Here is a 17081-nt window from a genome sequence, read left to right as displayed (position 1 = left end):
GAAAACTCACCACAAAAAGTGTTTTTTACTACTCGGGAACAGGATACAAATATCGCTGAATTGGGAAAATTACATAGTGCTTAGGGATTTTCGCTTGTCTGTCTTAAAAACTTGGTCTTTATTTGTATAAATGTACATATTTAATAAAAAATAAGAAAGTGTCGAGATATGAACTACGTGAAATTTTAAAAATTTATCAAGTTGCGAGAATAATCACAATTCAAAAATATTTTAGTCTAAAATAAGAATTCCGTGGTTTACAGCGGCAAAAGGAGCCAAAGTAAAGTAAAGACGTTATCTCTTAACTATTAGCAAAGTGATAAGCAATCTGTACCAAATGCCTAATTCATACCTACTTTCTACCTTCTACTTTCTAAAACATTGACAGATAAATATTGTCCGATATACGAAACAACTAATGAGGTGCTCATAAGAATACAGAGCAGCCATTATTAGCGCTTTGCTAGAAACATTCAAAATTAAACAACCGTTAAATTCCACTGCCCAACGGACATTATATTACACACAAATTAATATTGTCGTCTCTCCCATTCCCTTTTAAAACACAGGAATAACAATTTGTTCTAACACAGGTTTAAGGACAATGGAAACTTGCGGTAACGGATAAATGGCTGAAGCAAAAGTACTTTTTCGGTGCTTTTGTAATAAAAATATTATTTTGATCTGAAACAATTAATGCCGCGAATTTGGAATACAGCTGACCATTACACAGGCCACACACCTTACGTTTTGCATGACGAGCAAAATTAACATTTGTAGCCCGAATTACCGTAACGGGAAACGGCACGCGCACTTATGGCTTTACAACCTCAAATATCACATCATCAGCCTGCCCTTTTCTCTGCGGAGGGTCGCGACAACATGTACAACTGTTCCATACATATCAAACAGCTACAATATTGAATTCATTCCCTTCTTAAGTATATTATCTTTCACACAATTTATCAATACTTTCTTCGATGTTCCTGTACCTTTAGATTCTTTCCATCCACATTCAAATTCATTACTTTCTCGTTTATGTGATCGTTATCTCTTCACATAATTTCCATCATCTTCTACATCACTAGTGCAAATTACAAACTTCCTCTAACTATACTCTTACTTAATTTTATCCCTCCTCCTCACACTGCGAGTGTGGTGTGGCAAGAAGGGATGTGTATCCATCAATACGCCGCTTTGTGGCTCATTATGTTATATTGCTTCGCCTTCCTGTGTGCGCACACTCAATAAAATGTAATTTATGATAATTGATGTTAATTGATTTATCAACGAGGTAACATTGTATGTAGTTTCAGGTAATATTAATTCCATTCAATATTCATAAACCTGTGAACATAAGTAGTCAGCGAGCTGTCACAGTTGCTTCTGTCAGTTTTGTTATAGCAGACAGTTATGGATCGCATCACTTTCAAAGTTAATGGAATTTATTATTCGGGTAAGTTGTTGCTTGAAAATATTATTTATAATGGGGTGCAACACGTAGTTTGTTGGTGAAAGTAATACAAGTCAACTTGATTGAATTCAATAATGACTTAATCGAGGAACCTCCATCTCATTACATCAGTAGAAATGGACTATCAGCGGAGAGAGGTTAGAGGTAGCTTGAGTCGCATTGCCATTACAATAGATAACAATGTTGGTATTTCATTGGACCATTACTACCTATCCCTTGCAGCTCTGAAGCTTGATTATTTTCCAGTTGGTAGCGAAGTGAACACGGATGTGACTTTGCTGGATTACCTGCGGCGTCGGCTGCGGCTGCCAGGCACAAAGTATATGTGCCTGGAGGCGGGCTGCGGCGCATGCATCGTGACCGCCGTGCGGGGCCCGGACACGCCGCCCACCGCCGTCAATTCGGTAACGCCTCGCCACACCACACATAACACGCTACTCGCAGCTAAACTAATGGCGTGATTACGTTGTCAGTGCATGGTGCTGGTAACGTCGTGCCAGGGCTGGGATATCACGACGGTGGAAGGCACGGGCGGGCGGCTGGCGGGTTACAGCAAAGTGCAGACTACGCTTGCAGAGCACAACGGTACGCAGTGCGGCTACTGCACTCCTGGCTGGGTCATGTCCATGCACAGGTACATCTATTAAAACCTATTAACTAGACTTTTTTACTGACTACACAAAGCAATGATCTACACAATTCTTTTCTGTCTACTACACAATCTGTACTTATAGATTATCACTAAATATTATTTTCCAGTTTGTTTTGTAGCAGAAAAAAATTGACTATGCTAGAAATAGAACAGTCGTTTGGGAGCAATGTGTGCAGATGTACTGGATACAGACCAATTCTTGATGCTTTCAAACAATTTGCAATAGACGCCCCTGATTCTAAACGAATAACAGATATAGAAGACTTGCATATATGCCAAGAGACCAAAAATGGATGTAATAAGACCGACTGCGAGGACTACGACTGGTGCGTGGTGTTGAAAGAAGAAGTTGATAAGTCTTCTTGTATTTACATTAAATTGGAAGACGGCCGCGACTGGTTCAGGGTTTATGCTTTAAAAGAAGCACTTAAAATTATTTCTTGTAAAGACAATAACTCTTATATACTTGTTGGTGGTAATACAGCTAAAGGTATGAACATTTGATAAATCTATTTACGGTTAGGGTACGGTGTCAGAAAAAAACTAAATACTGAATTAAGCTTTGTAGCTAAGCTATTAAGCTTTGTTAACCACAAAAAATCATGAAAAAATCGTGTCCAAGTAAAACTCTTTCTCATTGAAAAATATTACTAAGTACATGTACTTTTGTCCTTGCACTGTATCGCACGATCCCAGAGCTACTTTTTATCATTTACAATTTCAGATAACTACTTTCAGAATTTACACTAAAGTCTTTTTCTTATTTTTAGGCGCATATCCAATATTCGATTATCCTGAAGTATTAATAGACATTACTGGAATATCAGAATTGAAAGGTTTTGTTTTGGATCAAAATCTAGTTTTGGGAGCGGGTTCGACCTTAACCGAAACTTTGGACATCTTTAAGTTATTGTCTAGCGAAAAAGACTATTTCAGATATTTAGAAAAACTGTACGATCACATTCAAATGGTGGCTCATAATGCTGTGAGGAATGTATGTATATGATATATTTACCCGTTGAAAAGGTATATGTGCACTTTTCCTGAACGTGATTTTAATTTACAGATTGGTACAATTTCTGGAAATTTGATGATAAAACACAAACATCACGAATTTCCCTCTGACTTGTACCTTCTTTTTGAAACTGTTGGAGCACAAGTCACAATTTGTACGTAAGAAATGTTTATATTCAATATATAGCAAATATTGATTTTCTATTTTGACCAAATAATTCAGTGTTTGTAATTAAACATTTTAGTGTCCCATTTAAAAAAGAAAACAGTGACAATGCAGGAATTTTTAAAAGAAGACATGTCAGGAAAAATTATAGTAAACGTACTTTTGCCACCTCTGACGCGTGACTATAAGTTGGTCACCTTCAAGGTAAGGGATGAAAAACAAACATAATAAAAACAATCTTCATATCATTCATTTGTCCGAAAATTTACAGATAATAACGATTTCCATCATCCTCAGCCCACTATGTCCGTCCCCGCTGAGGGGCTCGGATACTACTCTAAGTCAGGGGTGTCTAGGCCATAGTCAACCGTCATACCGGTTAGGCCAGATATATGCAGGTGCTTCACGACGTTTTCCTTCATCGTAAGAACGTCGCATAAATTTACCTATTCATATGTAAATCAAAAATCGAAAAGCCATTGGTACATGGCGGGATTCGAACCCAGGACCTGAAGATTACAAGTCAAGTCCTTAACCCCGGATCCACCGATGTTCTAGATCTCTATGTCCATGACATCAAGAATTTTTCAGATAATGCCCCGAGCCCAAAATGCCCACGCCATAGTTCACGCGGGCTTTCTTTATAAACTGAACAATACCAATACCGTTGTGGAATGCAGACTGGTTTTTGGTGGTCTGTCTCCCTCATTTGCTAGAGCGTACAGAACTGAAAAGTTTTTGGAAGGGAAATTTTTGTTTTGTAACGAGACGTTGCAATCCGCTATTAAGGTGCTTGATGATGAACTGGTTATAACACGGGAGCGACCAGAACTCTCCGTAGAGTATAGAAGACGCCTTGCAATCGGCCTGTTTTATAAGGTAGAACATTGCTATAGCAATCACACAACACACTTATTAATATAAATTAAAGAACTGGAAAGGGCTAGGAACTTGTATTTCCTGAAATTCAATTCAAATATTAGGTCCTTACATATGAAATTGGCGTTTTTCGTACTGGCCACTTTAATCACGAATTTCTCCTCTTTGGTAAGGAATTCCAAATTCAAATTTGTACAGCTATAGACTCATGTATTTGTGGTTCGATGACCGTCATTCATTTGTTTTTTTTCTTCTGTTTTTTTCTGTTTGCGTCACTCATTTTACAAAATGGAAAACTTAAAATATCGCATTATTTACGAGTACGAGTTCCGCCGTGGCACTAGTGCTGCGGAAACGACTCGAAGGGTGAATGATGTGTATGGCGGTCGTGTTGCAAAAGAAAACACAGTTCGTTTTTGGTTCCAACGTTTTCGTTCTGGAAATTTCGATCTGCAGAACAAGCCCCGTGGACGGCCTGAGACTCAAGTTGATAATGAAGAGTTGAAGGCTATTGTGGAAGCGGATCCATCGCAAACCACGTCCGAGTTAGCTGCAGGCTGCGATGTTAGTGATAAAACTGTTTTAATTCACTTGAAGCAAATTGGGAAGATTGAAAAGCTTGAAAGGTGGGTACCTCACGAATTGACTGAAGCAAACCGGCAAACGCGCGTCGACTGTTGCGTTACATTACTAAACCGGCACAATAATGAAGGTATTTTAAACCGAATCATTACCTGTGATGAAAAATGGGTTCTTTACGATAATCGGAAGCGCTCAGCGCAATGGTTGGATCCTGGCCAGCCAGCCAATCCTGCCCCAAGCGAAAATTAACCCCAAAAAAGTTACTTGTAAGCGTTTGGTGGACTAGTGCCGGTATTGTTCATTACAGTTTTCTCAAATCTGGCCAGACTATTACGGCTGATGTCTATTGTCAGCAATTGCAAACCATGATGGAAAAGCTAGCGGCTAAACAACCTAGGCTGGTCAATCGCTCCACGCCACTGCTGCTTCACGACAACGCTAGACCACACACTGCGCAACAGACGGCTACTAAATTAGAAGAGCTTCAATTGGAAAGTCTAAGACATCCTCCGTACTCCCCGGACCTTGCTCCAACAGATTACCATTTTTTTCGAAATTTGGATAACTTCTTGCAAGGGAAAAAATTCAACTCCGATGGGGCAGTCCAAATCGACTCCAAAGATTTTATTGATTCCCGTCCGACTGGTTTTTTTAGTAAAGGGATCAATGAACTACCTATGAGATGGCAAAAGTGCATAGAAAATAATGGTTCATACTTTGATTAATTAAATATATTATATTAAAAAATATTCGACTTTTTGTTCCTCCCATACAAAACGCCAATTTCATATGTAAGGACCTAATATTAAACTAGCATCATTTATCAGCTGTTTATAAGACAATGTCGATGAAAACGTTTCCCTTCACATCACTCATACGTTCGTGATATCACAACAGTAGGTAACAATTATAAATCGTGATTTTTTGCCAGATAACACAATAAGTTTCACTCGAAAAATAAAAAAAAAGTAATACAAAATAGCAATAAAGTATCAATATTGATATTTCTTGTGATATTGATATTTCTTGTGTAATGGACCGAAGTACTGGACAACTTTATCATGGTATTTCTATCTGGTATTACTAATCGACAATTAGCAATTAACTGACTTTAGTGATTTACACAGTCCTAATTTTTTCATTTCATTGTAATGTCTCTGTCTTGGGCCATTTTGCCTCTGACTGTGAACACCACTACCTCAGACCTTTGATTAATTTAGTCTAAAGTAGTTTAACGTTTACAGGGTCTTCTTCGCCTCTGCCCGCTGGATATAGTAGGGCCGCGATATAAATCAGGCGAGGTGACCGTACACGATACTCGCCCTGTCAGTAGCGGCTGCCAAGTTATAAGAACTGATCCAACACTATGGCCTCTCACCAAACCGATACCTAAACTTGAAGCTCTGGTAAATGTAACTCTGATTAATTTAAGCACGGACGGTTGACGTTGAGTTGGTGTGTAATCTAGAACATATCGTTGACACATGAAGACCTGTACATATTTCTAGTTTTCTGATATTTATCATGTGCCACATAAAAATATTACGTCTATACTCATTGGTTTAGTTTCAGAACTATCAGACATGAAGACCTACAGGTCTTCATGAAAATATTGGAAATTTTACAGCTTCTTACAAGAAGCTGTAAAATTTCCAATATTTGTATTATTACATTGTTGAGAATTTCCTTGTCTTCTACAGTTTCTGTTTCATGATTTAGCTGCAATGCTCCGGAGAGGCAGTGTACACGGACGACATGCCGCCCATAAAAAACGAGGTGTTCATTTCATTTGCGCTGAGCACCGCGCCTCTCGGACATCTGGATTTCATTGATCCCAGCAGGGCACTGGTGAGATTGTAACAGTTGGAATATTTAAAAAAAATATCTATCTACTATTAGGTTATTTGTTTAAAATTTTCAGAAAGAACCTGGAGTTACAGCGTTTTATTCTGCAAAAGATATACCCGGATTAAATTCTTTCACACCTTTAGGAAAAAAGCTTTATGTGGCGAACGAAGAAATATTTTGCAGTGGTGAAGTAAAATATTATAACCAGGCAATCGGTATGATCGTTGCCGAGACGCAACAAATCGCAGATCGAGCTGCGAAACTCGTAATCGGACATTACAGTAAAATTAGAAAACCAATTTTAGATGTTAAATTTGCTAAGAACGATCCGAAAAGAGTATCCCTTTACACATCAATAGAAGCAACCGACAGAGGACTAGATGTATATAAAGTTATACATGGATCGATGACTATATACCAACAATATCACTTCTGCATGGAAACACTTACGAGCATCTCAATACCAGTGGAGGATGGACTGGAGGTGCACGCGGCGACGCAGTACACAGAGGCCATACAGGTCATGACGTCGCGCGCCTTGAACATTGACCAAGCTAAGTAAGTATCATAATAAATTTAGATATTCGATATTCGCTAATATTGTCTAACTGCTATTTCAATTTCCTCTGCTGAAAATTGTACTTAAGTTGATCAAAACACGTTAAGATTAAGCTGTTTAGTTATATAGGGTGGATGTGCATGTCCGTCGTGTAGGAGGAGCGTACGGCTATAAAATATCTCGAGCAATCCAAGGCGCTGTGGCGGCCAGTCTCGCAGCGTATCTGTTGAACCGTCCATGTCGCTATATACAACCCCTGACAACAAATACCCGAGCTGTCGGAAAACGACTGCCGTGTACTACGGAATATGAGGTATATATTTTTGTTATGCTTTATAGAAACCATAGAGATTGGTTATTTCTTTTATACCAAAATAATGCATTGTACGTGTTCACCAATTTTCAGATTCATTATGACTGCAACGTTTCCTTTTCCTTTTCAGCCTTGTGTTTCATGTTTATAATACCATGATTTCTGATTTTACTCGTAAATAAGATGGCGTTTACTACAGCTCAATTCTTTCTTTCAATTCAATATTATTTATTTAATGTTGAACTCTTGTGTATACTCAGGTCGGTGTAAACGCTGAAGGTGTTATTCAGTACATAAACTGTGACTTATACACGGACAACGGCTATATAGTAAACGAAACTCTTATTATGATCGGCATCCCGATCTATAATAATTGCTACAAAAAGACGAAGTGGAATTATAAGTTTTATAACACTATTACGGATACTGCATCTAACTCGTGGTTCCGTTCACCAGGTAAATAATCTTTGTTATCGTAACAATACGTGCAATTGAACATTAGGTATCTTCCATATTGTTGCAATACTTGCACATTGCTCCTTTCCAATTCCTTACAGGTACATTGGAAATAATTGCAAACGCCGAATTTATATTGGAAAAAATAGCATATGAAATGTCATTAGATCCGGTGCAGGTGCGACTAGCTAATCTAGATAACGATAACAGAGACGCTATTGTTGAAATGTGGGAAAATATAAGAGCAAAATCTCAATATGACGAGAGACGGGCGCACGTGCAGAAATTCAATGCACAAAACAGATGGTTAAAGCGCGGACTTAGGGTCAGTTTCATGAGATGGTCGTCGGAGAATCCTCAATTTATCTCCGCAAACTTATCGATATTTTACGAAGACGGGAGTGTTGCTATTACCCACGGTGGGGTTGAAATAGGACAGGGTATAGATACTAAAGCTGCTCAAATATGTGCCTATTTTCTAAAAATACCGCTGAGTAAAATTCAAGTGAAACAGCAAATCACTTTTATTTCACCAAACGTAGGAGAAACGGGAGGCAGTGTCACATCCCTTAATATCGGCCTAGCCGTTCAAAAATGCTGCGAGGAAATATTGCGTAGATTGGAACCGGTGAGAAAGACTTTAGGTAATCCTACGTGGGAGGAACTCGTTGAAGCGGCGTTTTTGAATAATATTGATTTACAAGCACGAGGGACCGTCAATCCAGCGGAGTCGTTCCCGTATGATATTTATGGTGTTATTGTGACTGAAGTTGAAACTGACATAATAACTGGACAAACTGAAATAAAACGAGTGGATCTTATAGAAGATGTAGGTCAAAGTGTTAGCCCGATTATAGATGTAGGCCAGGTAAGCCGTATTTATTTATTCGAAATAAAATGATAGCAATTTAAACCGTAGATTTAATTTATCAAGTACTGTAAGTGAATTGTCTTTTCTTTTATAGATCGAAGGAGCCTTCATAATGGGTCTCGGATATTGGACGTGTGAAAAAATGGAATATGAACCGAAAACCGGGGAGGTGCTCTCTGATCGCACATGGAATTATTGGGTGCCACAAGCTAGAGATATACCTCAAGACTTTCGGGTGTACTTCAGGGAGAAGTCACGTAATTACGAAATATATCTTGGAGCCAAGGGTAAGTTATTGGATTATTATAGTAACTCAATATTTCTCTACTAATTTATGGCGGACTCTCTTTCACTTTTCGTTGAAAATTTATACTTACTACATTTTAAGAACCAGAATATTTATTGCTTATCTGTTAATTTATGTTTCCTTTGTCGCATAGTTTTCTAATTTTCTTTGTGCATAGTAGTGAAATTGATTTGCTATGCTAATCTTTACCTTCATGAAACATTCATATTTTCAATGGAATATTTCGAATGTAAATTAAACATGTTTTCAGCAACTGGAGAACCAGCCACGAGCCTCGCGGTGGCGGTGCCATTCGCAATGAGAGAGGCTATCGCTTCAGCGAGACAAGACTCCGGAATACCCACTACTCAATGGTTTCAAATTGGTAAGATATTCAATACTGTCGCCTACTTGATAATTTCTCCAAAAACAATTTCATTATGTTTTTCCAGATGGTCCGTACACCACCGAACAGATTTGCTTAGCAGCGGCTACGAAGTTTGAGGACTTTAAGTATTACTAATAAGAAGATAATTTTTATTCAATAAAATATACTAAATAATGACAATTTATTTATTTAACCAATTACCAACGTATTATTCTAATTATTAAATTACTCATTACAACCTGTTAATATAATCTTAAAGTGGCGTACTTGTTAAATTATATTGTTTTTCCAACGAACGGGTGCGACGTACTACGTTAAAGTAAATAAAAAGAAGTCATCGATAAAGGGGTTTCAATAAAAGAAAATTAATAATTTTAATATTATCTAGTTATAGAGTAACAGTATCAATGAGACTAATTAAATTTGAAATCTTCATATTTGGTATCGGCAGCTAAGCAGATACGTTCCACGGTCCAAGGTCCATCTGAAAGTATAAAAAAATAGATAAGTGATGTTATAACAGACACGAATTAATGCAGAAAATCCTAGCTAATCTTACCAATTTGAAACCATTTCGTAGATGATATCCCAGCGTCTGATCTAGCTGAAGTTATAGCTTCTCTCATGGCGAATGTAACTCCCACTGATAAACACAAAGGCGGTTCTCCAATTGCTGGAAAATATAAATTAATGACTAATAAATGTAAATACTTAGCATAGAAAAATATATTTAATGGAATTTGCTGTTTAAATTTTTTTCTTTAACAATACGTCTCAAGGCCTTCCATAACAAGTATGTTGTTTACTCAGTTGTAATCAAAGACTACGTATTTTATGTTACGCTGATAAAAGTATAAGTAAACAATTTACACATACATAAAACTGGGACAGCGGTAACGTTCTTAGTTAAGTTATATAGAAAATATATAACACCTCAAAAATTATTGAAATATACGGAGTACCTTTAGAACCTAGAAAAGAGGAAGGTCCTTGAGAATTTTTCCTGAAAGCAATCCGAAAGTCCTGCGGTATATCTCTCGCTTGTGGCACAAAGTAGTTCCAGGTGCGATTCGTCAAATTTTCTCCAGTCTTAGGGTCATAAACTAGCTGCTCACTCGTCCAATATCCAAGACCCATAACAAATGCTCCTTCTACCTAAAATAGCATATTCGCCGTGTTATGCGATATCAAACGTCGTTTTAAATTTAACATATCTATTATTCTTACTTGTCCAACATCCACGTCTTGATTGACACTCATGCCTGCGTCTTCTAGTAAGTCAACCCTGGTTACTTCAGACTGACCGGTTAATATATCAACTTCCACTTCAGTCACCGCTACACCATATATGTTGTATTCCTGAACGTCTTTCCGGCTAACAAAGCCGTGTGCCTGCAGATTTACGTTTTGACTATGAGCAGCGACTATTAGTTCCTTCCAAGTCGGATTTCCAAGTTGCTCCCTTATAGGTTGCAATCTTTCAAGCAACTGTTTGCAGGCTCTTTCTACACCCAATGCCGTGAACATCGAAGCCACACTTCCTCCGGTTATGAACCCGTTACACGCAATTATAGTATTATTAGGTTTAATTTTTATGAGGTTTAAAGGTATTTTTAAAAAGTAGGCGCAAACTTGAGCCGCCTTAGTATTTATACCTTGACCCATTTCGATACCACTGTGTACAATGTCAACAGTACCGTCGTCGTGATAGACAGATAGAGTGGTGACAAATATTGGACCTCCGGCTGGAGACCACCTCATCAATGAAAACCTCAAGCCTCGTTTCTTCCATCTATTTTCCTTATTGAACGTGTCAACTTCAATCCGTCGACGAGCATAGTCCGAACTTTCTTTTACTGTATCTATCATTTCTAACAAATCTTTGTAGTTATCTGTATCCAAATTGGCCAAACGCACTTGAAGAGGATCCGCTGACATCTCGTATGCTATTCGTTCCATTAGATATTCAGCCATAACGATGGTTTCCAATGAACCTGATTTAAATACAAATTTAAACAAGAAATACAATTAAATTAATTTAAGTCTAAACTTAAGATATATTCAAAAACATGTGTACTTCGGCAATATTATAGCAATATTGACCAGACTTAATTTTAATGGAATAACAACCTGGAGACCTGCACCATGAGTTGGAAGCGGTGTCAGTGATGCAGTTGTAGGAGGCGTAATCCCAACGCGAGGCTCTATAACAGCTGTTGTACACGCCATCTCCGATCATTATGAAAGGCTCGTTAACAATGTATCCATTGTCTTCGTATAAATCGTATTTTAGATACTGTATAGTTCCTTTATCATCAACTTCCACCTGCAAAATTTTGTTGGACACCGACCATCACAGAGAACAAGATATTTATCTGTTATACTTTTTCATATCGACGATTTGATAAAAATGTTGAAGAAATTTTACCTCAAAAGTAATAGTACAAGGCAGTCTCTTTCCGACGGTTCTCATGTTAGTGGTCAGGGATTGAATGAACCGACAAGGTCGCTTTAATTTTTGAACAACCATGTTACAAGCCACCGCTACTTGATTTGACCGTGATATCTTAATGCCAAAAGCTCCACCGATACGACGAACATAGACATCGATACTTAAATCACATAATAAGATTAAGGTACATATACATAATAACTAACAATGTTTAGGTTTAAAATGAAGATTAATTTTCTTACAAGCAAACAGCGCAATATCGTAGATAAAAACGGGATTTACTTTTACTTAAAAGATATACCAATAACTATTTATTTCTACTGCATTATACAATTTTAAATTTAAAATGCTAAGTACTAACCAGTTTTGTTGCAAATTCAAGGCCCGAGAAGTCGTGACTTGGACTCCGTCTATCCATTGAGATGCGGGATACACTTTTATTCCTTGCTCGGTTGGTTTTGAAACACATACTAAGGTTTCCATACTGAAATGGTATTGACCGTATATAGCGTTCTCTCCTATTATCTTTTTACAAACATCAGTCCCTCTATCTGTGGCGGCATGCGTTGTATACAGAGTACGCCGGCTAGAGTCATCTTTCGCTATCTTAATGTCCAGTACTGGCTTTTGAACATTGCTGTACTTTGCCTTTACTAACTTAGCAGCAACGTCTGCTATATAGCGTGTTTCCGCTACAATTATTCCTATAGCTTGGTTGTAATATTTAATCTCTTTGGCGCACAACAACTCCTCGTCTTTTTCATAAAAGACCTCACCCGCCGGTGTAAAAGAATTTACATTAGGTATGTCTTCAGCTGAATAAAATGCGATAACGCCTGGTTGTTTCTGAAAAGTTTTAAAAATACGATGATTTTAATTCAAATTGTTAATAATTTCTTCACAGTAATCAAAAATTTTATTAAACTTACCAGAGCTTCGCTGGCATCAATGGATTCCAAAGTCCCCAATGGTACTGTACTTAGTACAAACGCGGCAAATACTTCTTTAGGGATAGGTCGCATGTCTTCTGCATAATGTGCTTCTCCAGAACATTGTACCTAATTATTAAAATTGTAACATTAACGTATTTGGTACTAAAAAAAATTAAGACAGCTGTATATCTTACCGCCGCTTCTAATTTCATGACGGGCTGGTTAAGCGGCCACAAGGAAGGGTCGGTATCAAAACTTTGTCTGCCACTCGATAATCGCCTACTATCGTGTATCTCAGTACCACCGGATTGATACGGCGACGATAGTATACTTGGTGGACAAAATGAGAGTAACCCCTGGTGAATACAAATTGTTGTTAAACTTTGAACTTTTTTTCTAATATGCAATTACTTGTAATATGTATTTTGTATCAACGCTCACCTTATAAAACAAGGAAATAGCTAGATGTTTTCGGTATGCTACCGATGGTTCCGGAGGATTGTCAGTTACAACTAGTTCCTTAACTAAAGCCTGTATGGCCAACTGCAATGTGGCGTTATTAAAAATAGTTTTGCCTACGAGAAACTTTTCTGTATTAGTTGCTCTCGTAAATCTTGGTGACAATCCACCGTATGTAATTCTCGCTGAAGATACTATGCCTGTCGATGCAATGTCATACAAGAAGCCAGCGTTTACTATAGCATGCGCGTTCTGCGCCCGAGGTGCTATCTGGAACAGTTATGCAAATAACTTATATCCATGGATATAAGTAAAGGATAGCATCCATGTCATGGATCCAAAGACACACAAAAAAACAAGTGACTTCAATTTACCTTATATGTTACAATTTTATTACTTTTATTTAACGGGGGCAACATCACATTAATTATGACTTTCCCTTCTAAATTTTGATTAAGAAAATTCTGCATATTTAATGTAGTATTACTTAGTATGGAATTTGCTGTAAAAAAAACAAGTATCATTTTAAGAACATAATTGGTACTTGATATGCAATATATTATATAAAGTAACCATATACTACACCTATAGTAACTTGGGCTCCTACAGTTTCCAACAGCATAAATATATCTGACTGAAATTCAGGATTCCGATTTTTTATAACCAAGTTTCCAGCAATTGTTGCAATCTGTAATTAACAGGAACTATCTATGGACTGATTACACACAAACAATGTTTTGGAATAGTTAATGTGACTTACATTGCGCACAGCTATATGGGCTACCTTTTCTAAATGTTCATTAACTGTCGATAAATAGCTAAAATTTTCTTTTTTCGACACTGTCTTAAATATTTCAATAACTTCTGTTATTGTTAATCCTGCCCCAATCACTAAATTTTGATCAATCACGAATTTCTTCAATTCAGACACGTTATTAATATCAATCAATACTAGAGGATACTCAGTTATTGGATAAACTCCTGCAAGAAAATTATTACAATAGTTATGCCGATAAATTATGTCCATTACAGTGTCATATTATTCAACTGTAACCATAACATTACCTTTGGCCGTATTTCCTGCAACCAACATATATGACTTATTGCCTTTTGTTTTTAAGATGTCAAATATTTCACGAACTGTTTCTACTGAATACCAATCTCTATTATCGTGTAATACGATATGTTTGACAGTGGTTGCATCGATGTCATCTTTTGAAACAATACACCAATCATCATTTTTACAAGAACCTTTGCATGTGCTACCGGTACGGCTACATATGTGTAGATCTTCTATGTCTTCTATGGTAACTCTATCAGGGGCGTCGCTGCCGAATTTTTTGAACGCATCCAAAATGGGCCTGTAGCCAGTACACCTACAGATGTTACTCGATAACGACTTTTCAATTTCAAGCCTTGTTATATCTGGTTTACTTTTTAGAAGGCTGAAATTTGTTTTAAACTTCACATATAAGTTTTTTAATTGTTTTCGCATTCATTAGACAATACCAACCTATACATAGTCATGATCCAACTGGGGCTGCAGTAGCCGCACTGACTACCGTTGTCTTTCGCAAGCTGCTTCTGTAACTTGTGATAACCCTTAGCTTGATCTCCCAAGCACTCAATGGTCGTTATCTCCCAGTTCTGGCACGATGTGATTGATACCATACACTGAAAATATACAGTAGAAGAAATCATGGGTAAACAAAAAACAAAAAGCAAAATATAAGTAAAACTGTACTGCGTTCAGTGAAGTGTGCGGCGCGCCGGGTCGCTGCACGGCGGACACGATGCAGGCGCCGCAGCCGGCCTCGCGGCACATGTACTTGGTGCCGAAGAGATGCAACGACGACCGCAAGTAGTCCAGCAGGGTGGTCGTGGAATCTACCTCGCTTCCCACTGCGCAAATATTTTTAATGATAAGATAATTTCACTTCTGTCAACTTTATGGCATCTTTTACTTGTTAATAAAGCTGAGCTTTAATGTCGAATCATTATTTCGTTGTTATCGTCTAATCTCGTTCTTGATCTAATGATCGGATCCGGAAAGAGATAGTTTCAGATAATTTATCAGTGCAAGCGAAGAATTCCGAGACAAAGATGCGTGTTGGGACTCAATCACGATCAGATTAGCTCTTATTTGCTTATTACTAAAACATCAACTTACCTGAATATTTAACACCGTTTACTGCAAACCAAATCCTATCCATTGTGTCACTGTTGGGGGAAACCGTTCTGAAAATGTCTCGATCTATCACTCAGTGATCACTATTACAAATATCTACTCACTAAAACTTCGATTAGAAAAAACTAATTATTTATTTCTAATGTTTTATTTTGTTGTTTAATATTTAATATTCATTACTAATCGAAGCAGTAAACGCTCGTCGCTATTATAATGCAAATCGAATGATAAAAACCCTAGTTACAATGAAACATGTTCAAAAGGTTTGCTTGATAAGACTAAAGTGCTATTTCATAATTTCACACACACACACACACACACACACACACACACTTGAAATTAGGTAAAAAAACTCATATATGTTTGCATGGTAATGGCACATATACATAAACCAAACATTGTTAAGGTGCTCGTGTAGTTAACAAGTAACTATATTGAATAGTAATACAAATATTTTTTTTTATAAATTGTTTTTTTTTTTTGTAGTAAAAGGTAGAAGATGAGCAAGAAGTTGAGCAAGCAATACACAATGCGTTAGAAAATTGCAAATGCGTTTTTAGCCTACCTTTAAAGGAAAAAGGAAAAGATGTATTTACAGAATAAAGATATTTATTTTTCAATTCCTCTATGTTAATCCTATTCTATTCCAAACTTATCTTTATTAGAAAGACGGGAAGGGAAAAAGTGGTTCGCATTGACCTCTAACACACATAGCATCAGATGAGACGCGGATATATTTGCACTTCACGCCTGTCTTCTCTGTATGCTTCTGCATATCGTACCGGTCGAGTGTTTTATTCATGCACCAGCTAACGCTTTTGCATTTGTAATATTGGTTAGATTCATGTATTCCGTTTAACGCATAATACGGCAACAAGCCACCAATTTTCACGATAACTGCTATCAAATAATTTATTTCGAACCCGGTTTTTTATCTTAAGTAGTTATTGTATAATTTTTATCGCATTTACCTTTATAAAGCTTGTTTTTTGCGAATTAAATTCAATGAAAATGTTAATTGATAAAACAGAACACGTAGCAATGTAATTTTATTGCGTGTGTAAGTTTGTTTTACGTTTGTGGGTTTGTATGTATGTAAATTCCATTGTTACGGACTAGAGCCTATGTAATTGCATACGTTTGTCTCGCTCTGACTCTGAAACGACTACCGAGCGTTGTTCGTACGATTCCGGATTATGTCTGAACTTTAAGCAACTGATCCTAATTTGATGAGTGAGGAGTCATCCTATTTTTCTTCTTCCACAGAGTATCATTACAATGGCACATAACAAATACAGTAGATGTAAGAAATAAAATTCAAATTAGTGAAAAAAGAATTCGAATCTTACTCGACTTAATTTTTTTTTCACATTGCTAAATCAATTTTTCGTTGTTTTGGAGTATATCCTAAAATTATAATGTCTTCTATTACATAAAAGTTCCTTCAGTTTTTTTTCAAAGTAAGTAATAAATGGCGCTTCAGCCAGTCGGGGTTTACGTTTTTTTAAATTAGGTTATTCATTTATAATTGAAATGAAACTACAATTTTAATGCAGTTTTTA

General features: G+C 37.0%; 3 protein-coding genes across 4 annotated transcripts; 2 read left to right on the top strand and 1 right to left on the bottom strand.

The window, feature by feature from the left end:
- Positions 1-1381: 1381 nt before the first annotated feature.
- LOC123721659 (probable aldehyde oxidase 4) lies at positions 1382-3132 on the top strand. The gene is made up of 5 exons (XM_045681050.1): positions 1382-1456; positions 1721-1878; positions 1948-2108; positions 2234-2616; positions 2897-3132. Exons 1-5 carry the CDS (start codon positions 1414-1416, stop codon positions 3130-3132), a joined length of 981 nt encoding a protein of 326 aa, XP_045537006.1. The 5' UTR covers positions 1382-1413.
- Positions 3133-3403: 271 nt separating this feature from the next.
- On the top strand, positions 3404-9630 carry LOC106710091 (aldehyde oxidase 1). Of its 2 annotated transcripts, none has more exons than XM_045681004.1 (10): positions 3404-3510; positions 6012-6173; positions 6487-6615; positions 6689-7173; positions 7304-7487; positions 7748-7943; positions 8045-8811; positions 8909-9101; positions 9372-9485; positions 9553-9630. In XM_045681004.1, exons 1-10 carry the CDS (start codon positions 3415-3417, stop codon positions 9621-9623), a joined length of 2397 nt encoding a protein of 798 aa, XP_045536960.1. In that variant the 5' UTR covers positions 3404-3414; the 3' UTR covers positions 9624-9630. The 2 variants fall into 2 exon arrangements, with proteins under 2 accessions (XP_045536960.1, XP_045536961.1); XM_045681005.1 differs by lacking the exon at positions 3404-3510 and adding an exon at positions 4026-4185.
- A 209-nt stretch (positions 9631-9839) lies between these two features.
- LOC106710109 (xanthine dehydrogenase-like) lies at positions 9840-15564 on the bottom strand. Its single transcript, XM_014502086.2, has 17 exons — positions 15502-15564; positions 15076-15233; positions 14845-15005; positions 14397-14776; positions 14092-14312; positions 13917-14019; positions 13706-13833; positions 13314-13601; positions 13067-13228; positions 12870-12998; positions 12302-12786; positions 11917-12100; positions 11619-11814; positions 10716-11482; positions 10451-10643; positions 10048-10161; positions 9840-9972 (listed from the first exon to the last, which is right to left on the bottom strand). The coding sequence occupies exons 1-17, from the start codon at positions 15542-15544 to the stop codon at positions 9902-9904; spliced, it is 3783 nt and encodes a 1260-aa protein (XP_014357572.2). The 5' UTR covers positions 15545-15564; the 3' UTR covers positions 9840-9901.
- Between the last annotated feature and the right edge of the window lie 1517 nt (positions 15565-17081).

This window comes from Papilio machaon, chromosome 14, assembly GCF_912999745.1.
Source record: "Papilio machaon chromosome 14, ilPapMach1.1, whole genome shotgun sequence".
In the NCBI taxonomy this organism is placed as follows: domain Eukaryota; kingdom Metazoa; phylum Arthropoda; class Insecta; order Lepidoptera; family Papilionidae; genus Papilio; species Papilio machaon.
This window is presented reverse-complemented; position numbering and strand designations above follow the sequence as displayed.